Here is a 24,715-nt window from a genome sequence, read left to right as displayed (position 1 = left end):
GCTCTCATTCCTGGACATGTGGCTCTCCTCAGTCATTGTTCCTCGTCTAATATTGGACTTTACTCCTGCCAGCAAGGCCATCCCGTTTGTGGTTGTGTGGCTCAGTTATATGCCTTCACTTCCTGGGCAGCACCCAGTGCTTCCTCTACACCTTGATGGCCTATGACAGGTTCCTGGCAATATGCCGGCCTTTGCGCTACCCCATGCTCATGAATGGTAAGTTATGTGCCATCCTTGTGGCTGGAGCTTGGGTGGCTGGCTCCATCCATGGCTCTATCCAAGCCACCTTGACTTTTCCGCCCTGCCCTACTGTGGGCCCAACCAGGTGGATTACTTTATCTGTGACATCCCTGCAGTATTGAGACTGGCCTGTGCTGACACAACTGTCAATGAGCTCGTGACCTTTGTGGACATTGGGGTGGTGGCTGCCAGTTGCTTCATGTTGATTCTGCTCTCCTATGCCAACATAGTCCATGCCATCCTGAAGATACGCCACTGATGATGGGCGACGGCGGGCCTTCTCCACCTGTGGCTCCATCTAACCGTGGTCACAGTCTACTATGTCCCCTGTATTTTCATCTACCTTCGGGCTGGATCCAGAGTCCACTGGAATGGGAGCGTGGCTGTGTTTTACACTGTTGTCACTCCATTACTGAACCCCTCATCTATACACTGAGGAACCAGGAAGTGAAGTCAGCTCTGAAGAGAATAACAGCAGGTCGAGGGGCTGCAAGTGAAAATAAGTAACAATAGGCTCAGGAGCTACCTACATCACTGTCAGGGACCACTCTTTTGAGCTGCTGTAGCATGTGGCAAACTTCAATAAACTGATTAAGTAATTAACTCAATTTAATTCTATTTAGAAGAAACTTCTGAACTCTTTGGAATTCATAATCTTTTTACATCATAATTGTTTTACATTATTTGTTAGAAATATGAATATGTTACTTCTACCACCTTTATTTGTGGTATAGACAAATGCCTTATCAAGCTTGAATAGAATGAGGATGTGTCAACCTCTTCAGAGATATATTATGCCAGAAAATGCAAAAGAGGAAAAATGACATAATGTTTGGCCTAGGCCCTTTTCATTATTTCTGTCCCTAAACCCTAGACTTCTATCAATATAAATTCTGTTCTTTATTTGTGCATGGCATAAACATTTAAAAGTACTTGAAGTTGCCGAAACCGGTTTGGCTCAGTGGATAGAGCGTTGGCTTGGGGACTGAAGGGTCCCGGGTTCGATTCCGGTCAAGGGCATGTACCTTGGTTGCAGGCACATCCCCAGTAGGGGGTGTGCAAGAGGCAACTGATCGATGACTCTCTCTCATCGATGTTTCTAACTTGCTATCTCTCTCCCTTCCTCTCTGTACAAAATCAATAAAATATATATTTTTTTAAAAGTACTTGAGCTTGAAAATACTGGATCATTTATGTTTCCTTCCAGTCCCTCACTCTTCCCATGACTTCAGACATCAAAATCTGTACCCTTTACTTTTAGAATGTCTATCTTAATTCCTAAATAATAGTTTGTCCTTTTCCCTTCTCATCCACATCACAGTCAAAAGTATCCTTCTGAAACATACAATTTTTAGGACTCTCCAATGAATGTAAAATAAAGCCAGACTCCTTAATCTGGAATTTAAAGTCCAAAAAATATCTGGACCCAACAAACCTTATTTCCCAAGACATCTCTACTGTCCTTTCCTTCTCCCATCCTCACTGCTTTACTACCCATTCCTTCAGCATGCCCAATACTTGCCTCCCAAGCTCTCTCCTCAATGTGGAATAAATCCATATTGTCTAACTTCTTATGGACTTTTCTAACTTGTCTAACTTCTTATGCCTTCATAATTTCTTTTAAAAAAATTATTTTAATGAGGATCTTGGCCTTTACATTTCTTCCAACTGATTTCCTTCAATGCCCTGAACCCCAGAGTATACATGCAAGTAACTCTTAAGGCATATAGATGGTTCTAATTTCCCAAAAGAAAATATATGGCACACTCAAAACAAGATAATTTCAGGAGGGTTTCTATTTACAAAGATGTAGGAGTAGGGGAATCACACAAAAATCGTTGAGTAACCTGGGGTTTAGTGATAGTTAAACTGTTTACCACCCCTAGACCAGATAAGACAAAGGAGGGGGAAATTAGGAGAGCCAGGAGAAACAGGGATGCATAACTTTCCCAAGTCCTCTTCTCCAGAGTAATGACATACTTATATACAGCCCTATAGATGTCTACTTTTTCCTGAGCTACATATGTAACAGTGAATAATTACCCCTGAGATAGGGTATACTTTTGTTGATAAGAGTATCTTCTACCACCACTCTCTTGGTTAGTTTTTCCAGGAACTAGATCAAAAGAGAATTTAATTGCCACAGTGAGAACATGCCCCAGATATCCGAGTATCAGTATGGCTCTGGAAACTCCACCAAAAAGACTAGAAAATAACTGGACAAGGATGTTCTATCTTGCTCACACTGAGGATAACAGAGAGCACCAAAAGTCTCAAGTCAAAGGACACTGAAGCTAGATTCATTCCTATATACCCAAGGGAACAAGGTGGAGAGATATTCAAAAATCAGAGCTCAGGAAGCTTCACTTTAAACACAGTAGATCATTGAATTAGATGCACTACACATTCCTCCTAATCTTGAGAATCTAACTTTCTTCTATGCTCTGAGATTTCACCTGAGCAACTATGGAGCCAGGGTTGAACTTAGAAGTTTCTGACTCCTGAATCTTTACACAGCTACTGCTCTTTGAATGTGACAACTGAGCTGACTATCCAGTTTGAACGACAGTAATTCTAAGCACCTTGGTTCCTAATAATTACTTGCTCCAACTCTAGCACCTGGGTGGAAATGGGAAAAGGTCAGCCAGAAGAGAGAAATTCTATTGGCAGACATAAAAAAGAGAGGTGTTGCTCTTTCTTGAAAATCTCTGTGGTTGAAATACATGTGGTTTTAAAAATCTAAAACTTTAGAGGGAAATAGGTATCAAAACAAGATCAGAATAAGCTACGTAAGTCCTCAAGAATATTCCTCATAGTCATTTAATTAAATGCAAGGATAGGATGCTGAGTAAGGAAAATATCAATAACTTATATGTTTTCAAATTTAAGATAGTTGATATTCTATAGTTCATTTCCATTGACCATTTACTGTTTACTGGAACTCTTTTAGAATCTATCTTCCTACTCATCTCAATGAGGTGCTTAAATTTTTATTTTTTATTTTTACTAATAGCACATAAGTCATTTGCTTCAGGGTTAAATTCTCCATTCAAATGTTCAGTATCATTCTGCTTTTATATCTTAGAGTCTCCATTTATGAACCCAAATATCTTTGAGTAATTTGAAAATTAAGATTCTTTGGAGAGTCCAGCCGGTGTGGCTAAGTTGTTGAGTATCAACCTATGAACCAGGAAGTCATGATTTGATTCCAGGTCAGGACACATGCCTGGGTTGTGGGTTCAATTCCCACTGCAGGGCATGGAATGGGCAGATGACCAATGATTCTCTCTCATCAATGATGTTTCTATCTCTCTTTCCCTCTACATTTCTCTCTGACATCAATAAAAATATTTTTTTAAAAAATATTCTTTGGATAACTTGACTTGTAGTTTTGTAATTATCTGGCCCTTACTCAGCTCACAACAAATTCATATTATTAAATTTTTTATTGAATTTACTGGGGGGAGATATTGGTTAATAAAATTATACAAGTTTCAAGTGTACAACTCTAAAATACATCATCTGTATACTGTATTATGCATTCACCATCCAAAGTCAAGTCTCCTTCCACATGACATCAGCATTGTTTTTATACATCTCAGTTTTCTTCCTCCTAAAGACAATGAAGTCCAGTTATGAAGGTCAAGTTTATTTCTCCTATACTAGCATGAGTTCAGAGATCTTTTATTCAGTTATGCACTCCAGAAACTGAGAGCCTAGTACATATTAGATGCTTAATAAAATATTTTTTACATGAAAATCATTCACTTTACCTTTATTTCCTAGTTTCTACTGCTAAGTCCTTTTTATTCTAATTTTCCCAAAAGGATGAACCAAAATTAACTGGTAGAAAAACATAAGCATCTAAAGTTAAAGGGAAAAAAATATATAGAAAATAGAGACCCAGTGCACGGATTCATGAACCAGTGGGGTCCCATAGCCTGGCCTGAGCCCACTCACAATCCAGGACCCCTCAGGGGATGTCAGAGAGTCAGTTTCAGTCCAATCCCTGCACGCCAGGCCAATGGACCCACACTGGGCCTTTAGCATGCATATAAGATCTTTGGTTAATCTCTTCCTGCCCTCACTCTCCTCCCTTCCCCCTAAAACTCATCAGTCTGTTCTGTTCCATGTTTCGATGCCTGTGCATTGAGCATCTTCCTCCGGATGGTCAGTGCATGTGATAGCTATCAGTGGAATAGTTGAATGGTTGAGCAATGGAACAATCTCTTAGGCTTTTATATATAGAGATAAGTATATGTAATAAGATGTAGAGAAAGCTGTGATCCCAGCTTCTGGCTGTGCAGTGCTCCCCCTGTGGGGGGCAACTCCTGCATTGAGCATCTTCCCCCTGGTGGTCAGTGTGCATCATAGCAACTTGTGGTTCTGGTTATTTCACCATAATGTTTGCTTAGACTTTTATTATGTACAATAGATTCAGAGAGATCAAAACATGGGGGGCGAGGGGGTTAGCTCAATTATTAAAAACTGAGTACATTTTCAATGTGTTTCTGGTAATTAAGTGGGTAAATATGTGATCCCACAACATTTTAAAGAAAGGAATCACAAAAATTGGAGGTCATTCAACAAGATCATGTTGTTCTTCAGAGTGTACTTTCTAGATATGTAGAAATGATTCCAGCTTGTCAAAACAGGTTTGGCTCAGTGGATACAGCATCGGCCTGTGGACTGAAAGGTCCCAGGTTTGATTCTGATCAAGGGCATGTACCTTGGTTGTGGGCACATCCCCAGTAGAGCATGTGCAAGAGGTAGCTGATCAATTATTCTCTCTCATAGATGTTTCTAACTCTCTATCCCTCTCTCTTCCTCTCTGTAGAAAATCAATAAAATATATAAAAAAATAAAAGAAAAGAAATGATTCCGACTTGCGGTCAAAATAAAATATAATGAGGATCAAGGGAATGAATGTCTCATGGGGAAATGTTTCAGGGTAGAACTCTCAAGAGGTAAATAGTTTTCCATAAATCTCTTGACAATGTTTTTTCTTTTCTTTTCTTTTCTTTTTTTTAAATAAAAGACTATCAAAGGTGATACAGCCAATAATATAATTGATGTAGAATTCAAACCACTTAGGTAGAGAAGATGCAATCTATAAAGAGCCTCCAAGGGCAAGGGGCCTGATAGATTATTAAAACAGTCAATGTGTCGATCCCCTGGAAGATTATAATTCCACTCCAAAGCAGATATCCAGCATCATCACAAGCCTAGAGATGCTCTGAAAAACACTTGCTTCACCTTCTGCGCTATTCTACCTGAGAAAGAACAGTCTTCTCCAAGGTTTTGCTGCCGTGTTCATGTGAGTCCAAGAAGGGAAGCATTCCTAAAGCCAGGTCAGTCCTCAACAGGAGAAAAGACTTCATTTCTAGTCTTTAAAAGTTTCAGTAACTTTGTCAAAAATTGTATTTAGTCTATCTTTTTCCCCCATCTTCTTCCTTACCTTACTGAGCCTCTGTTCACAGAGTTAATAAGTTAGGCATATTAATTTTTAATTAAATTGGCCTCTCTCCAGAGTTGGGAACTTTCTTCTTTGAGTTGAATTTTAAACATTTGTTTTTTCTTTTCCCAATTTGAGGGAGGAAATAAAGCCAAGAGCAAAGACTTAATTTCCAGTTCAATTTGAGTACAGATATAAGTGATGCATCAGACTCAGCATTACTGAGTAAACACAAGTATGGCATACTTCACCCTTCTTTTCCTAGTGATGACCACACTTAGTCATCTTACTTGAAGGTTAAATAATAATGAAGATTAAGTATGTTTGAGATTAGTGTTTATAAAAGTGTATATTTAGTCATGAATCTATTAATGTTCATATTTGTTTAATTAAAGTTTAATCTAAATATATTTTAATTTTTATTGTTTCTTATGAATTATAAGATGGTTTAATTTAAGGAACAAGTAAAAATACAAAAGAAACTGTTACTAAGAAAATTTCTTTTGGGACAAACTATTCATCAAAGGTAGTTTTTAAATAATATCTGCTCAGATGTTTAATACCTTTAAAGCATTTTTAAGAATTTAATCTGTTGGATCATGCTGAGTGAAATAAGCCTGTCAATGAAAGAGAAATACCACATGGCCTCACTCATCTATGGATATTAAAAAACATTATAAACTGACAAATCAAAAGATAGATGTAGAGACAGTAAAGCAACAAGTAGACTGTAAAATTACAGCGGGGAGAATAGGGAGATCTGGGGGAGATAAGAGATCAACCAAAGGACTTGTATACATGCATGTAAGTACAACCAATGGGCACAAAACTCTGGGGAGGGAGGGTATGTATGGGGGGGGGGGGCAATGTTAAAATATGTACACAGATAATAATTTAATAAAAAAAATAAAAATAATAAAAATAAACACGGGGTACAGTTGCCCTAACTGGTTAAAAAAAAAAAAAGAATTTAATCTGTTGGAAGGCAAATAAGATCTTAAAATAACAGCATACTAAAGGTCAAATCCAATATTAATGAATGCTGTTATAATCCAAAACATCAAAACTATTAAACAACTTTGGTCACTCAATAAATTTAAGTAATATTCTAGAGCAGTGTTTTTTCAACCTTTTTTGGGCAAAGGCACACTTGTTTCATGAAAAAAATCACGAGGCACACCACCATTAGAAAATGTTAAAAAATTTAACTCTGTGCCTATATTGACTATATATAAAGTAATTCTCTTGAATAGGAATCAAATAAACACAAAGAAAGTATTTTATAATTACTTTATTATGAAATATTAAGTAAACTAAATAGTGAAAAATTATAAAATTCTTGTCTTGTCTGCACCTACGACACACCAGGCAACATCTCGCGGCACACTAGTGTGCCGCGGAACAGCGGTTGAAAAACGCTGTTCTAGAGCAAATGAAAAGCATGTATAATGCCTTGGACTTTGTTTACTCTGGGAATAGACTCAATTGCTGAAATATATGTGACATAAAGCATGAGAAATGTGATCACAGAGGGCACCAGGATGCAGAATTAATGGGAACTGGCAAAATTCAGTCAATTAATCAGCTAATAAATATTTATTAATTAACTTACTATTGCAAAACACTAAGGCAGGTGCTGCAGAAACATAAAAAGAACAAAATAGACCATGGTTTTGTTCTAAAGGAGTTTGTAAACTAGTAGAAGAAACCAATGAGCATTTAAGCAAATAGCTCTTATCACACTATACTGCAACTGACTTCTATAATATAAATTCTTATCTCACAGAAGACTGTTTTCTAAAGGAAAATTCTTCCCAAAGCAGGCAGCAGCCAGAGTGAATCTTGAGAAATGGGGCTGTTATGATGAATAAGGAAACTCCAGGTACAGAAAGAAGGAGGGTATGGTGCTCTGAAGGAACCAAAGGAAAAAAGACTAGAAATATGCAAGGGTCAAATCACAAAGATTCTTGTATATCATCAAAGGAGACATTTTAAGGATAGGTCAGAGACCAATAATTAGGGATGACACTGCTCCGTGACACCAAAACCCACTTCCCTATGATTCCCCTTTAGGCAAAGACCCATCAAATGCATTAACACTGTTATTATTAACTAGAGGCCCAATGCACGAAAATTTGTGCAAGAGTAGGCTTTCCTTCCCCCAGCTGCCAGCACCAGCTTCCCTCTGGCACCCAGGACCCAGGCTGGCTTCCCTCTGACCCCGGCTTTGTCAGGAAGGACATCCAGAATGACATCTAGAAGATATCAAGTCTAATTAGCATATTAACCTTTTATTATTACAGACTAGAGGCCAGGTGCACAAAATTTGTGCACCGAGGGGGTCCCTCAGCCTAGCCTGCACCCTCTTCAATCCGGGGCCCCTGAGGGATGTCCAATTGATGCCTAAACTGGCAGCCAGACATTCCTCTTGCAATCTTGGACTGCTGGCTCCTAACTGCTCAACTACCTGCCTGCCTGATCATCCCTAACCACTCTGCAAACCTCTCTGATGCCCCTAACTGCTCTCCTGCCTGCCTGATCACCCCTAACCACCTCTGCCTGCCTGCCTGATCGACCCTAATCACCTCTGCCTGCCTGATCACCCCTAACTGCTCCCTTGCCTGCCTGATGGTCCCTAACTGCCTCTGCCTGCTGACTTGGTTGCCCCTAACTACCCACTGCTACTGGCCTGGTTGTCCCTAACTGCCTCTGCCTTAGCCCCTGCCACCATGGCTTTGTCTGGAAGGACTTTGGGAAGGATGTCCCGAAGATCTCTAGTCTAATTAGCATATTACCCTTTTATTAGTATAGATAGTGCTTTGGCTTTCAACACCTGTATGTAGTGGTTGAAACACCTTCAATGTTTCCCATGGAAGGTGAATTTCAGGGCAGCTAGAAAGTAAGCAGCCTCTGAGGACTTGTCTTGCCAAACAAATCTAGATGATTGGTGGCAAATGCTTTCCACTTAAAATATAGAAATCCTTTGTTTACCTCCTAGACTCTGGTCATCTTACCACCTCCTTGTGTTGTATTTCCTTCCTCTGACTTCACCAGTCATCTTAGCAGACTGCAGGAAGAACATGGAAAATACCAAAAACACATCTCTGAACACCATTGTGACAGATTTCATTCTCCTGGGCTTACCTCACCCTGAAAATCTGAGGATCCTCCTCTTCCTGATCTTCTTCATTATTTACATCCTCACTCAGCTGGGGAACCTGCTCATTCTGCTCACTGTGTGGGCTGACCCAAAGCTGCATGCTCGCCCCATGTACATCCTTCTGGGTGTGCTCTCATTCCTGGACATGTGGCTCTCCTCAGTCATTGTTCCTCGAATTATTCTAAATTTCACTCCCTCCAGCAAGGCCATCCCGTTTGGTGGTTGTGTGGCTCAGTTATATGCCTTTCACTTCCTGGGCAGCACCCAGTGCTTCCTCTACACCTTGATGGCCTACGACAGGTTCCTGGCAATATGCAGGCCCCTGCACTACCCCATGCTCATGAATGGTAAGTTATGTGCCATCCTTGTGGCTGGAGCTTGGGTGGCTGGCTCCATCCATGGCTCTATCCAAGCCACCTTGACTTTCCGCCTGCCCTACTGTGGGCCCAACCAGGTGGATTATTTTTTCTGTGACATCCCTGCTGTATTGAGACTGGCCTGTGCTGACACAACTGTCAATGAGCTCGTGACCTTTGTGGACATTGGGGTGGTGGCTGCCAGTTGCTTCATGTTGATTCTGCTCTCCTATGCCAACATAGTCCATGCCATCCTGAAGATACGCACTGCTGATGGGCGACGGCGGGCCTTCTCCACCTGTGGCTCCCATCTAACCGTGGTCACAGTCTACTATGTCCCCTGTGTTTTCATCTACCTCAGGCCAGGCTCCACGAGTCCACTGGATGGAGCGGTGGCTGTGTTTTACACTGTTGTCACTCCATTACTGAACCCCCTCATCTATACACTGAGGAACCAGGAAGTGAAGTCTGCTCTGAAGAGAATAACAGCAGGTCGAGGGGCTGGAAGTGAAAATAAATAACCATAGGCTCAGGAACTACCTACATCACTGTCATGACCAGTCTTTTGAGCTACTGTAGCATGTGGCAAACCTTCAATAAACTCTTAATGAATTAAACTCAATTTAATTCTATTTAGAAGAAACTTCTGAACTCTTTGGATTCATAATCTTTTCATTTAATTAAACTGGTTCAAATTGTTTTACATTATTTGTTTAGAAATATGAATATATTAATTCTACCACCTTTTTTTGTGGTATAAGCAAGTGCCTTATCAAAGCTTGAATAGAATGAGGATGTATCAACCTCTTCAGAGATATATTATGCCAGAAAATGAAAAAGAGGAAAAAATAGCATAATGTTTGGCCTAGCTCTTTTTCTTTACTTCTGTCCCTAAACACTAGACTTCAAAAGACTTCTATAAATTCTGTTCTTTGTGCATGGCATAAACATTTAAAAGCACTTGAACTTAAAAATACTGGATCATTTATGTTTCCCTCTTGTCCCTCACTCTTCCCATGAGTTCAAACATCAAAATCTGTCCCCTTTACTTTTAGAATGTCTCTCTTAATTTCTAAATAATCATTTGTCCTTTTCCCTTCTCATCCACATCACAGTCAAAAGTATCCTTCTGAAACATACAATTTTTAGGACTCTCCAATGAATGTAAAATAAAGCCATACTCCTTAATATGGAATTTAAAATCCAAAAAATATCTGGACCCAACAAACCTTATTTCCCAAGAAATCTCTACTATCCTTTTCTCTTCCATCCTCACTGCTTCACGACCCATTACTTGCCTGCCAAGCTCTCTCCTCTATGTGGAATAAATCCATATTGTCTAACTTCTTAAGGACTTTCCTTAAAAGATGTCAAACTATGCCTTAATAATTTCTTTTTAAAAAAACTTTTTAATAAGGATCTTGGCCTTTACATTTCTTCCAACTGAACTCCTTCAATGCCCTGAACCGCAGAGTAAACATGCAAGTAACTCTTAAGGCATATGGATGGTTCTGATTTCCCAAAAGAAGATATATGGCACACTCAAAACAGGATAATTTGAGGAGGGTTTCTATTTACAAAGATGCAGGAGTAGGGGAATCACACAAAAATTGGTGAGTAACCTAGGGCTTAGTGACATTCAAACTGTTTACCACCCCTACACCAGATAAGACAAAGGAGGAGGAAATTAGGAGAGCCAGGAGAAAACGGGTGGCATAACTTTCCCAAGTCCTCTCCTCCAGAGTAATGACGCATTTATCTACAGCCCTATAGATGTCTAGGTTTTCCTGAGCTACATATGTAACAGTGAACAATTACCCTGATAGGGTATACTTTTGTTGATGAGAGTATCTTCTACCACCACTCTCTTGGTTATTTTTTTCAGGAACTAGATCTAAAGAGAATTAAACTGCCACAGTGAGAACATGCTCCAGACATCTAAGTATGGCTCTGGAAACTCCACATACACCACAAGGACTAGAAAATAACTGGACAAGGATGTTCTATCTTGCTCATACTGAGAACAGAGAGCACTAAACGTCTCAAGTCAAAGGACACTAAAGCTAGATTCATTCCTACATACCCAAGGGAACAAGGTGGAGAGATATTCAAAAATCAGAGCTCAGGAAGCTTCACTTTAAACACAGTAGATCATTGAATTAGATGCACATCACATTCCTCCTAATCTTGAGAACCTACCTTTCTTCTATGCTCTGAGATTTTACCTGAGCAACTATGGAGCCAGGGTTGAACTTAGAAGTTTCTGACTCCTGAATCTTTACACAGCTACTGCTCTTTGAATGTGACAACTGAGCTGACTCCCCAGTCTGAACCAAAGAAATTCTAAATACCTTGGATCCTACCCTCTAATAATGACTTGCTCCAACTCTAGCACCAAGATGGAAATGGGAAAAGGTCAGCTAGAGGAGAGGAATTCTATTGGCAGAAATAAAAAAGAGGTGTTGCTCCTTCTTGAAAATCTCTGTGGTTGAAATACATGTGGTTTTAAAAACCTAAAACTTTAGGAGGAAATAGGTATGAAAACGAGATCAGAATGAGCCTACTTAAGTCCTCAAGAATATTCGAATATTCCTCATAGTCATTAATTAAATACAAGGATAGGATGCTGAGTAAGGAAAATATCAATAACTTACATGTTTTCAAATTTAAGATAGTTGATATTCTATAGTTCATTTCCATTGACCATTTACTGTTTGCTGGAACTCTTTTAGAATCTATCTTCCTACTCATTTCAATGAGGTGCTTAAATTTTTCTTTTTTATTTTTACTAATAGCACATAAGTCATTTGCTTCAGGGTTAAATTCTCCATTCAAATGTTCAGTATCATTCTGCTTTTATATCTTAGAGTCTCCATTTATGAACCCAAATATCTTTGAGTAATTTGAAAATTAAGATTCTTTGGATAGTCCAGCCGGTGTGGCTAAGTTGTTGAGTATCAACCTATGAACCAGGAAGTCATGATTTGATTCCAGGTCAGGACACATGCCTGGGTTGTGGGTTCAATTCCCACTGCAGGGCATGGAATGGGCAGATGACCAATGATTCTCTCTCATCAATGATGTTTCTATCTCTCTTTCCCTCTACATTCCTGTCTGACATCAATAAAAATATATTTTTTAAAAATATTCTTTGGATAACTTGAGTTGTAGTTTTGTAATTATCTGGCCCTTACTCAGCTCACAACTAATTCATATTATTAAATTTTTTATTGAATTTACTGGGGGGAGATATTGGTTAATAAAATTATACAAGTTTCAAGTGTACAACTCTAAAATACATCATCTGTATACTGAATTATGCATTCACCATCCAAAGTCAAGTCTCCTTCCACATGACATCAGCATTGTTTTTATACATCTCAGTTTTCTTCCTCCTAAAGACAATGAAGTCCAGTTATGAGGGTCAAGTTTATTTCTCCTATACTATTATAGCATGAGTTCAGAGATCTTTTATTCAGTTATGCACTCCAGAAACTGAGAGCCTAGTACATATTAGATGCTCAATAAAATATATTTTTGCATGAAAATCATTCACTTTACCTTTATTTCCTACCTCCTACCACTAAGTTCCTCTTATTCTTATTTTCCCTAAAGGAAGAACCAAATTAACTGGTAGAAAACCATAGCAACCAAAGTTAAAGGGAAAAAATACATAGAAACTTGAGGCCCAGTGCACGGATTCATGAACCAGTGGGGTCCCATAGCCTGGCCTGAGCCCACTCACAATCCAGGACCCCTCAGGGGATGTCAGAGAGTCAGTTCAGCCCAATTCCTGCATGCCAGGCCAATGGACCCACACTGGGCCTTTAGCTTGCATGTAAGATCTTTGGTTAATCTCTTCCTGCCCTCACTCTCCTCCCTTCCCCCTAAGACTCATCATTCTGTTCTGTTCCATGTTTAGATGCCTGTGCATTGAGCGTCTTCCCCCTGATGGTCAGTGCATGTGATAGCTATCAGTGGAATAGTTGAATGGTTGAGCTATGGAACAGTCTCTTAGGCTTTTATATATTTAGATAAGTATATGTAATAAGATGTAGAGAAAGCTGTGATCCCAGCTTCTGGCTGAGCAGTGCTCCCCCTGTGGGGGGCAACTCCTGCATTGAGCATCTTCCCCCTGGTGGTCAGTGTGCATCATAGCAATTGGTGGTTCTGTTCATTTCACCGTAATAGTTGCTTAGACTTTTATTATGTAGATTCAGAGAGATCAAAACATGGAGGGGCAGTTTAGCTCAATTATCAAAAATTAAGTGTATTTTCAATGTATTTCTGGAAATAAAGTGGGAAAATATGTGATCCCACAACATTTTAAAGAAAGGAATCACAAAAATTGCAAGTCATTCAACAAGATCATGTTGTTCTTCAGGATATACTTCCTAGATACGTAAATATTATTCCGGCTTACTGTCAAAACAAAATATAATGAGGATCAAGGGAATGAATGTCTCATGGGGAAATGTTTCAGGGTAGAACTCTCAAGAGGTAAATAGTTTTCCATAAATCTCTTGACAATGTTTTTTCTTTTCTTTTCTTTTCTTTTTTTTTTTTTTTAAAGAAAAGACTATCAAAGGTGATACAGCCAATAATATAATTGATGTAAAATTCAAACCACTTAGGTAGAGAAGATGCAATCTATAAAGAGCCTCCAAGGGCAAAGGGCCTGATAGATTATTAAAACAGTCGATGTGTCAATCCCCTGGAAGATTTTAATTCCACTCCAAAGCAGAAACCCAGCATTATCACAAGCCTAGAGATGCTCTGAAAGACACTTGCTTCGCCTGCTGCACTATTCTACCTGAGAAAGAACAGTCTCCTCCAAGGTTTTGCTGCCGTGTTCATGTGAGTCCAAGAAGGGAAGCATTCCTAAAGCCAGGTCAGTCCTCAACAGGAGAAAAGACTTCATTTCTAGTCTTTAAAAGTTTCAGTAACTTTGTCAAAAATTGTATTTAGTCTATCTTTTCCCCCCATCTTCTTCCTTACCTTACTGAGCCTCTGTTCACAGAGTTAATAAGTTAGGCATATTAATTTTTAATTAAATTGGCCTCTCTCCAGAGTTGGGAACTTTCTTCTTTGAGTTGAATTTTAAACATTTGTTTTTTCTTTTCCCAATTTGAGGGAGGAAATAAAGCCAAGAGCAAAGACTTAATTTCCAGTTCAATTTGAGTACAGATATAAGTGATGCATCAGACTCAGCATTACTGAGTAAACACAAGTATGGCATACTTCACCCTTCTTTTCCTAGTGATGACCACACTTAGTCATCTTACTTGAAGGTTAAATAATAATGAAGATTAAGTATGTTTGAGATTAGTGTTTATAAAAGTGTATATTTAGTCATGAATCTATTAATGTTCATATTTGTTTAATTAAAGTTTAATCTAAATATATTTTAATTTTTATTGTTTCTTATGAATTATAAGATGGTTTAATTTAAGGAACAAGTAAAAATACAAAAGAAACTGTTACTAAGAAAATTTCTTTTGGGACAAACTATTTATCAAAGATAGTTTTCAAATAACATCTGACTCAGATGTTTAATACCTTCAAAGCATTTTTAAGAATTTAATCTATTGGAAGGCAAATAAGATCTTAAAATAACAGCATACTAAAGGTCAAACCCGATACTAATATATGTTATTATAATCCAAAACAATTAAACAACTTTGATCACTCAATAAATTTAAGTAATAGCAAATGAAAAGGATAGACTTTGTTTATTCTGGGAATAGACTCAATTGCTGAAGTATATGTGACATAAAGCATGAGAAATGTGATCACAGAGGGCACCAGGATGCAGAATTAATGGAAACTGGCAAAATTCAGTCAATCAATCAGCTAATAAATGTTTATTAATTAATTTACTATTGCCAAACACTTAAGCAGGTGCTGCAGAAACATAAAAAGAACAAAATAGACCATGGTTTTGTTCTAAAGGAGTTTGTAAACTAGTAGAAGAAACCAATGAGCATTTAAGCAAATAGCTCTTATCACACTATACTGTAACTGACTTCTATAATATAAATTCTTATCTCACAGAAGACTGTTTTTCTAAAGGAAAATTCTTCCCAAAGCAGGCAGCAGCCAGAATGAATCTTGAGAAATGGGGCTGTTATGATGAATAAGGAAACTCCAGGTACAGAAAGAAAGAGGGTATGGTGCTCTGAAGGAACCAAAGGAAAAAAGACTAGAAATATGCAAGGGTCAAATCACAAAGATTCTTGTATATCATCAAAGGAGACATTTTAAGGATAGGTCAGAGACCAATAATTAGGGATGACACTGCTCCGTGTCACCAAAACCCACTTCCCTGTGATTCCCCTTTAGGCAAAGACCCATCAAATGCATTAACACTGTTATTATTAACTAGAGGCCCAATGCACGAAAATTTGTGCAAGAGTAGGCTTTCCTTCCCCCAGCTGCCAGCACCAGCTTCCCTCTGGCACCCAGGACCCAGGCTGCTTCCCTCCGACCCCGGCTTTGTCAGGAAGGACGTCCAGAATGACATACAGAAGATATCTGGTCTAATTAGCATATTTCCCTTTTATTATTACAGACTAGAGGCCCCATGCACATATTTTGTACATGGAGCGGGTTCCCTTAGCCTGGCCTGCACTCTCTTCAATCCGGGACCCCTGAGGGATGTCTGATTGATACCTAAACTGGCAGTCATACATTTCTCTTGCAATCTGGGACCTTTGGCTCCTAACTGCTCGACTACCTGCCTGCCTGATCACTTCTAACTGCTCTCCTGTCTGATTGTCCCTAACTGCTCCCCTGCCTGCCTGATTCTCCCTAACTGCCTCTGCCTGCTGATTTTCCAAAATCGGAACTGTTTTTAAAACAAAAAAAACCCGAGACTGCTTTAAAATGCCATGGGATGCGGAACAAATTGTTAAAAATCGGGACTATCCCGCCAAAAGCAGGACGTCTGGTCACTTTACGCCTAACTGCCCTCTCCTACTGGTCTGGTTGTCCCTAACAACCCTCCCCTGCCAGCCTGATCACCCCTAACTGCTCCCCCATCTTTCTGATTGCCCCTAACTGCTCCCCTACCTGCCTGGTTGTCCCTAACTACTTCTGCCTGCTGACCTGGTTACCCCTAACTGCCCCCACCCCGCTGGCCTGGTTGCCTCTAACTGTCCTCCCCTACTGGTCTGGTCACCCCTAACTGCCCTCCCCTGCCAACCTGATCACCCCTAACTGCCTCTGCCTCAGCCCCCACCATCATGGCTTTGTCTGGAATGACGTCCAGATGGATATCCAGAAGACATCTGGTCTAATTAGCATATTACCCTTTTATTAGTATAGATAGTGCCTTGGCTTTCAACACTTGTATGTAGTGTTTCCCATGGTAGGTGCTTTTCAGGGCAGCTAGAAAGTAAGCAGCCTCTGAGGACTTGTCTTGCCAAACAAACCTAGATAATTGGTGGCAAATGCTTTCCACTTAAAATATAGAAATCCTTTGTTTACCTCCTAGACTCTGGTCATCTTACCACCTCCTTGTGTTGTATTTTCTTCCTCTGACTTCACCATTCATCTTAGCAGACTATAGGAAGAACATGGAAAACACATCTCTGAACACCATTGTGACAGATTTCATTCTCCTGGGCTTACCTCACCCCCAAAATCTGAGGATCTTTCTTTTCCTGGTCTTCTTCATCATTTACATCCTCACTCAGCTGGGCAACCTGCTCATTCTGCTCACCGTGTGGGCTGACCCAAAGCTGCATGCTCGCCCCATGTACATCCTTCTGGGTGTGCTCTCATTCCTGGACATGTGGCTCTCCTCAGTCATTGTTCCTCGAATTATTCTAAATTTCACTCCCTCCAGCAAGGCCATCCCGTTTGGTGGTTGTGTGGCTCAGTTATATGCCTTTCACTTCCTGGGCAGCACCCAGTGCTTCCTTTACACCTTGATGGCCTACGACAGGTTCCTGGCAATATGCAGGCCCCTGCGCTACCCCATGCTCATGAATGGTAAGTTATGTGCCATCCTTGTGGCTGGAGCTTGGGTGGCTGGCTCCATCCATGGCTCTATCCAAGCCATCTTGACTTTCCGCCTGCCCTACTGTGGGCCCAACCAGGTGGATTATTTTTTCTGTGACATCCCTGCAGTATTGAGACTGGCCTGTGCTGACACAACTGTCAATGAGCTTGTGACCTTTGTGGACATTGGGATGATGGCTTCCAGTTGCTTCATGTTGATTCTGCTCTCCTATGCCAACATAGTCCATGCCATCCTGAAGATACGCACTGCTGATGGGCGACGGCGGGCCTTCTCCACCTGTGGCTCCCATCTAACCGTGGTCACAGTCTACTATGTCCCCTGTGTTTTCATCTACCTCAGACCAGGCTCCACGAGTCCCTTGGATGGAGTGGTGGCTGTGTTTTACACTGTTGTCACTCCATTACTGAACCCCCTCATCTATACACTGAGGAACCAGGAAGTGAAGTCTGCTCTGAAAAGAATAACAGCAGGTCGAGGGGCTGCAAGTGAAAATAAGTAACCATAATTGGATGTAAATCTGCTATGAAGAGCTTCTGGTGCTATATTTAACCTCAGTATATTGGCCAGAATTGTTTTACACTTTTCTAACCCATTTCTCAAAAGAAAGCACATTCTACACAAATAAATATGAAGAATAAATGCTCGATCTAGGAGGAGAGGGGATTACTTCAGGCAAATTTAGGAAAACCAGCAGAATGCCATCCCATCACTCTTCATCCATTTGCTTCATTCCACTAGGCATTCAGGGTTGCTTTGCTTAGATCAAGACAAAATTATCCTCCCAAGCACTTGGTGTGAATCTCTGTGGATTGTCTGTGTTTCCTTCCAGCAATAATTATGTTCACTCCGTCTCAGGAATGTCTCTCTGCCTTCCTGATCCTTTTGTTATCCCCATCCTCATCTATACTCCTATCAGATTTTCCTTTTTGAAACATAGGACTCAATGTGTCATTTCTCTCTTTGTACAATTCAGTGGCATTTAATACATTCATGTTGTTGTGCAACCATCACCATCATCCATCCCCATAAGTCCTTTCATCTCATAAATCTGAAACTCTATGCCCATTAAATAATACTCCTCATTCTCCCCTTCCTCCAGCATCTGGCAATCACCATTATATTTTCTGTCTCTATGACTTTAGTTACTCTTAAGTACCTCATATAAGTAGAATCATATAGTATTTGCCTTTCTGTGACTGTTTATTTTACTAAGCATAAGAATGATACGGGAATTTTGGACTGGAACACATGGTGTTCCCCTGGGCAGGATGGCTTCCCCAGATTCTTTGTTCTTGGGAATCAAAATATGAATCCACAGCAGAAGATGGTAAGGCAAAGGTGGAAGTTTATTGAAGAACAAGTACAGACTCTCACGTAAGGAGGGGAAAAGAATCCCACGGAGTTTCTTTTTTCCCAAGTTTATAAAGGCTGCAGTTTTTGTGCTTCAATATCCCCTCTGATTGGCCACTATTCCCCTGTGATTTGGTCACTATTGCAACTCCTGACCTCTAAGGTCAAACCTCACATGGATATGTGAGGCCCTCCTTTATTTTGTAAATATAGACCTTTGGCTACCCCCAGTTACCTTATCTTATGGAAATGTAACCTTTGTAGCTCTGTAACCCTATGTTTCATCCATGGACCCCCTTAATTTAAAAAATTCCCTAAGTCTACCTATTTCACCCCTAAAAATTCCTATTTCAATCACCTCAAAGTTCATTCATGCTACAACATATTGTGCAATTTTCTTCCTCTTTAAATATAAATAATATTTTATTGTATGTATATACCACATTTTACCTATACATCCATTGATGGATACTAGGGTTGCTTCTACATTTTAGGTATTGTGAATAATGCTACTATGAATATGGATATTCTAATATCTCTTTGAGACCCTCCTTTCAGTTATTTTCAGTATATATCCAGAAGAATTGCTGGATCATGTGTTAATTCTACTTTTAATTTTTTAAATATATTTTCTTGATTTTTTACAGAGAGAAAGAGAGAGGTATAGAGAGTTAAAAACATCCATGAGAGAGAATCACCCATCAGCTGCCTCTTGCACACCCCCCACTGGGGATGTGCGTGCAACCAAGGTACATGCCCTTGACCAGAATCAAATCTGGGACCCCGTCCATAGGCCGTCGCTTTATCCACTGAGCCAAACCGTTTTCAGCAATTCTATTTTTAATTTTTTGAGGAACAGCATACTGTTTTTCACAGCAGCAGTATCTTGCACATTCCCACTAACTGTGTACAAGAGTTCTAATTTCTCCACATTCTGACCAACACTTGACTTTTTTGGGGGGGTGTGGGGGGGTGTTAATACTAACCATTCTAATAGGTATGAAGTAGTATTTCATTGTAGTTTTTGTTTGCATTGCTCTAATGATTAATGATGTTGAGAATCTTTTCATGGCTTGTTGGCCATTTGCATATCTTCTTTAGAAAAATGTCCAAGTCCTTTGCCCATTTTTTAATGAATTGGGTTATTTGTTTTTTATTGAGTTTTAAGGGTTCTGGGTATTTACTAATCCCTTATCAGATATGTAATTTACAAATACTATCTTTCATTCTTGGGATTATCTTTTTACTCTGTTAATAGTGTCTTTTGATGCACAAACATGTTTAATGCTTATGAAATCCAGTTTCTCTATTTTTTCTTTTGTTATCTGTGTCTTTGGGGTTATAGCAAAAAAAATTATTGCCAAATCCAATTTTGTAAAGTTTTTGTCTTATGTTTTCTTGTAAGAGTTTAAATTGTTTCAGACTTGCATTATGTTTTTGATCCGTTATGCATTAACTTTTGTACAGTAGTCCCTTTATTCATAGGAAATATGTTCTAAGACTTCCAATGGATTTTTGAAAACACGAATATTACTGACCCTAGATAGTCTGAGGGTTTTTTTTATATATATGTAATAAAGTTTAATTTCTAATTAGACACTGTAAGAAATTAACAACAACTAATAAAAAAAATAACAATTATACCAATATATTGTAATAAAAGTTATGTGAATATGGTCTCGATCTCTCTCTCTCTCTCTCTCTCTCTCTCTCTCTCTCTCTCTCTCTCTCTCTCTCTCTGATAGCCAATCTGATAACCAAGACTGCTACTAAGTAACTAAGGGGCAGGTAGTATATGCAGCATGGACATGCTGAACAAAGGGATGACTTATGCCCAGCCCAGGATGGAGCAGGATGGCACAAGATTTCATCATGCCACTTGGAACAGTGTGAAATTTGAAACATACCTAAATTGTTTATTTCTAAAATTTTATCATTTAATATTTTGGGGCCATTATTGACCACAGGTAACTGAAATCACAGAAAGCAAAACAATAGATAAGAAGGGATTATACTGTATATGGCATTAGGTAAGGTCCAACTTCATTCTTTACATGTGGATATCCAGTGTTCCCAGCACCATCTGTCAAAAAGACTGTCCCTATTTGGCCAGTGTGGCTCAATGGTTGAGCATCCAACTATGAACTAGGAGGTCGAGGTTTGATTCCTAGTCAGGGCACATGCTCTGGTTCAAAACGCCAGAATTATTTTTGTTTCTTTTTAGGTTTTCTATCTTTTTTTGGTATTTTCATTTTGTTCACAAATAATTTTATTTACTTTCTCCTTTATTTTATTTACATCTTCCTTTAGTTCTTTGGGCGTCTTTGAAACACTTGCTTAAAATATTTGTCTATTATATCTTCCATTAGGTCTTTTCAAGAACAGTTTCTGTTGGTTTTTGTTTTGTGTTTTTTTCTTTGAATGGGCCATAATTTTCTATTTCTTGCAATGTCTTATGAATTTTTGTTTGTTTGTTGAACACTAGACATTTGAATCTATTAATGTGGCAACTCTGAAAATAAGATTCTCCTCCTTCCCAGGGCTTGCCAGATTTATTTGTTTTGTGGGGTTTTCGGTTGTTTTTCATTGGTAGGGGTGGTTGCGCATGTAGTCTACTTCTGTCGAGGATCAGCCTGAAATGTAAACTTAAGATATTCTGAGGCCTTTTCTAACCTTTCCCTGGGTGTACGTGGTCACTTTCTCATTTTCCCTGTGTGTGCAGTTGCTTTATTTGTTTGTTTGTTTGTTTGTTTGTTTATAGAAAATGGAAGGGAGGGTGGGGGAGGAAAGAGAGAAACATGGATGTGAGAGAGACACATCTATTGGTTGCCTTCTGTACACAACCCGTCTGGGGCTGGGGATCAGCCTACAATCCAGATATATGCCCTTGACCAGGAATGGAACCCCTGACCCTTCAATATTCAGGACAATGCTCCAACCACTAACCAACATTAGCCAGGGCTGCAGTTGCTTTTTAATATTCATATCTTAATGCCTGTCTCCTAAAGAGATAAAAAGCAAAAAATAAAGGAAGAGAAAAAGACACAAGCTCTTTAAATAGTTACCTCAATTGGAGGAGAAGCTTATAAATACAGGGGGAAGTGCAACAACAATGGCTGCCCATCTCTTTATCTGCATCTCTCTCCCATCGGAAGCAATAAAATCGCCAATTGTGACACAACTAAAATAATGTTAGAAAGAAATGAGAGTTAATGGATAAATCTTTTGTGTAACACTTAACCTCATGGACCTCATTATTGTCACCAGAGGAGATAAGATGCTGTGAAGCCTGTGAGATCTTGGGATTATATGCACATTTAATTCATAAAACCTAACTACTCTCTTAGAGGTATGTGTATCATTACCGTTATAGTTTTGCTGGCTGATGGGAGCTATGAAAGAATTCACAACTAAAAGAAGAGATAAATGCAGAAAGCAAGCTTTGTTTTGTTTTTACTTTCCCCAAAGGAAAGGTCTGATGCATTGCTAATCAATACAAGGGCAAGAAATAAACATTGGCCTACTCTTTTAAAGGATAATGGCTGTTGTTGCTAGGTGACAAGGAAGGGAGAAGGATTTGGGGCTGTCTGTGAAAAGTTTGTTTGCTTTTTTAAATCTGGGCAGATGTCCTAGGGAGGTGTCTTTGTCAATATCTTCACGCAAGCCAAACATGCTTACAGTAAAATTCATGAAGAGTTCAAAATGTTTGAAGAAAGGGGAGGAAGGGAACTTTCTATAATTATCCTTGAGTTGTTAAACCAGCAGGGAGGAGGTGTATGCAAGAATGTAGCCTTGAGAATAACTCATCCTGTCTTGCAGTGTGAACAGAGGGGCTGTTTGAAACAGAGGAGCTAACAATCTTGAAGCTTAATTATCAGGTGCTCCTCATAAATTGTATAAGGCTACAGCTGAGAAGGCTAAAAAGCTAATTCCAATGTGACCCTGATATTTGGGGGGGGGGGGGGGGGGGGGCGTGCTAGCAACCTGAATCTGTGCCAGCAAGCCCAGTGTACATTCTTGATAACCTATAATTAAGTCATTGTCCCTTTTTCCACAAACTTGTCTTGCAAGACCTGTTACCTAAATGCTTACATTTCACAGAGGCCATAAAAAATGACACAGCCCCCAGAGAGGGGTTATCAGCACTGGCACCAGGCCAGGCCCTTAGGTATGGTCTCAAGACCCCCAACACCTGTGGCTTTTTGCAAAGCCCATGAAAGGCCCAGAAGTATAATTCATATTTGGGTGTCAAATATACCAAAAGGGGATACCATACTGGTTTGCTCAGAATTTGAGAGGCAACCTGCTCTGAGTCCACTGGTGTAATATAGCTGTGTAACTCCATTTCCCTAAGCATTGTTTGGTTTTTCTCCAGTCTTCTATAACACAGCAAAGAAAAAGAGAGGCCTTTTTTCTTGTTCTCACACTCACAATTGCTAATTTAATCAATGAACACAACTACGGTTGTGGAAAAGAGTGATTTTTGTGGAACAGCTCTAGAAAGTAGTCGATTGAAACAGTGAAACTAGATTAACTTGTGAACAGCTTAGGAAATTATGAACCTGTACCTGTACAGCTTTATTTCATAAAGTACTTCTTCACACATATTCTGGTTGTAATATACAAACCCATAAAATTTAACAGTTTCCTTTCTGAAAACTATTTCAACTGAAATCATGCTTTCTGGAATAGTGGAAGCAGCAAAATATAAAAAAGGTCAGGCTGTGTAAAGGTAAGACAAACATTTTCACCTGGCTCCATCTACCCACACATACACTTTTTGGCCAGTTCTCACTAATTAGTCACAAACAAGTTTTGTTCTTCCCCTATCACTTCTATTCACCTGTGGTCCAAATTTAGCCTGCTACTGATTTTTGTAAACCCTGCAAGATAAGAATGGTTTTTACACTTTTTAAATAGTTGGGAAAAAAGAAAAAAGAAAAAGAATAATTTTTTATGAAACACAAAATTTATATAAAATTTGCTATCTATAAATAAAGTTTTATTATAATGCAGCCATATCCATTTTTAATATATTTTTATTTATTTTTGAAGAATGGGAGAGGGAGAGAGAGACATCAATGATGAGAAAGAACCATTGATTGACTGCCTCCTGCACACCCCCAATGGGGATCGAGCCCACAACCCAGGTATGTGCCCTTATCAGGAATCTAACCATGACCACCTATTCATAGGTCAATGCTCAGCCACTGAGCATGCTGGTCTGGCAGCCATGTCCATTTTTAAGTGTACTAATTATAGTTGCTTTTATGTACATTGGCAGCTACAGATGTAACAGAGACTATATGGTCTTCAAGGCCAAAAATATTTATTATCTCCACTTTACAGAAAAAAATGTGCTGATCTCTGTGCTAGATACTTCAACACCAAGGTGACTTGGGAGCTACAGAGTACACCATAAAAGTTTGGGGGCAGAGGAATGATCACATTCAAGGTATTCTCTTAAGCTATAGGCCATCACTAGACATTTGAAGAAAGTTTGAGAAAAGGGTCAGACAGTTTCAAAGATCAGACTAGCAGAAAAGAAGTCAAATGAATCTCAAGGTACTCAAAGAAACAGAACTAAGAAATACTAATAAAATTCACTACTCAAGGAGCATGACTTAAAATACTGTAGATGATAGTTGAATTGAATGATTTCTCATGTCCCTTTAACGCTAACCCTGACACTCTGTTTCTCCTATTCTGTGCAGATCTATATTAGCACTGTAGTAATTCAAAGAAATAGGAGTTTCCTGAAATGTGAATATACCAATAAAATAATATTTTGACTGATAACAACCACATTAGCTTTTCCTTTCTTTTTTTTGTAAATTTGTTTATGGAAGGTAAAAGAAATCCCAGACATGCAATCATCCATAAGCCCTGATAAGCCCCACAGACTGTCTGATGTTACAAAATTCAAAATGAATAAGGGAGTATCCCAGAAAATAAGCCATAAATATTGGTCTCATCACAAAGATCCTGTATAATAAAATCCTAATATGCAAATCGACTGAATGGCAGAATAACCAATGGAACGACCAGTTGCTATGACACACATTGACCACCAACTGGGGGCAGCTCCTGCATTGAGCATCTGCCCCCTTCCCGCCCAGAGGGAGGCA

The 24,715-nt window shown here is 39.2% G+C and overlaps 2 protein-coding genes and 1 pseudogene across 2 annotated transcripts; all 3 read left to right on the top strand.

The window, feature by feature from the left end:
- Positions 1-7: 7 nt before the first annotated feature.
- On the top strand, positions 8-747 carry LOC118704217 (annotated as a pseudogene).
- Positions 748-8,775: 8,028 nt separating this feature from the next.
- LOC118704141 (olfactory receptor 10G2) lies at positions 8,776-9,732 on the top strand. The gene has a single exon (XM_036411556.1). The coding sequence runs from the start codon at positions 8,776-8,778 to the stop codon at positions 9,730-9,732; it is 957 nt and encodes a 318-aa protein (XP_036267449.1).
- Positions 9,733-16,785: 7,053 nt separating this feature from the next.
- LOC118704085 (olfactory receptor 10G2) lies at positions 16,786-17,736 on the top strand. Its single transcript, XM_036411428.1, has one exon. The coding sequence runs from the start codon at positions 16,789-16,791 to the stop codon at positions 17,734-17,736; it is 948 nt and encodes a 315-aa protein (XP_036267321.1). The 5' UTR covers positions 16,786-16,788.
- The last annotated feature ends 6,979 nt before the right edge of the window (positions 17,737-24,715 follow it).

This window comes from Pipistrellus kuhlii, unplaced genomic scaffold, assembly GCF_014108245.1.
Source record: "Pipistrellus kuhlii isolate mPipKuh1 unplaced genomic scaffold, mPipKuh1.p scaffold_m20_p_1, whole genome shotgun sequence".
NCBI lineage: Eukaryota > Metazoa > Chordata > Mammalia > Chiroptera > Vespertilionidae > Pipistrellus > Pipistrellus kuhlii.
This window is presented reverse-complemented; position numbering and strand designations above follow the sequence as displayed.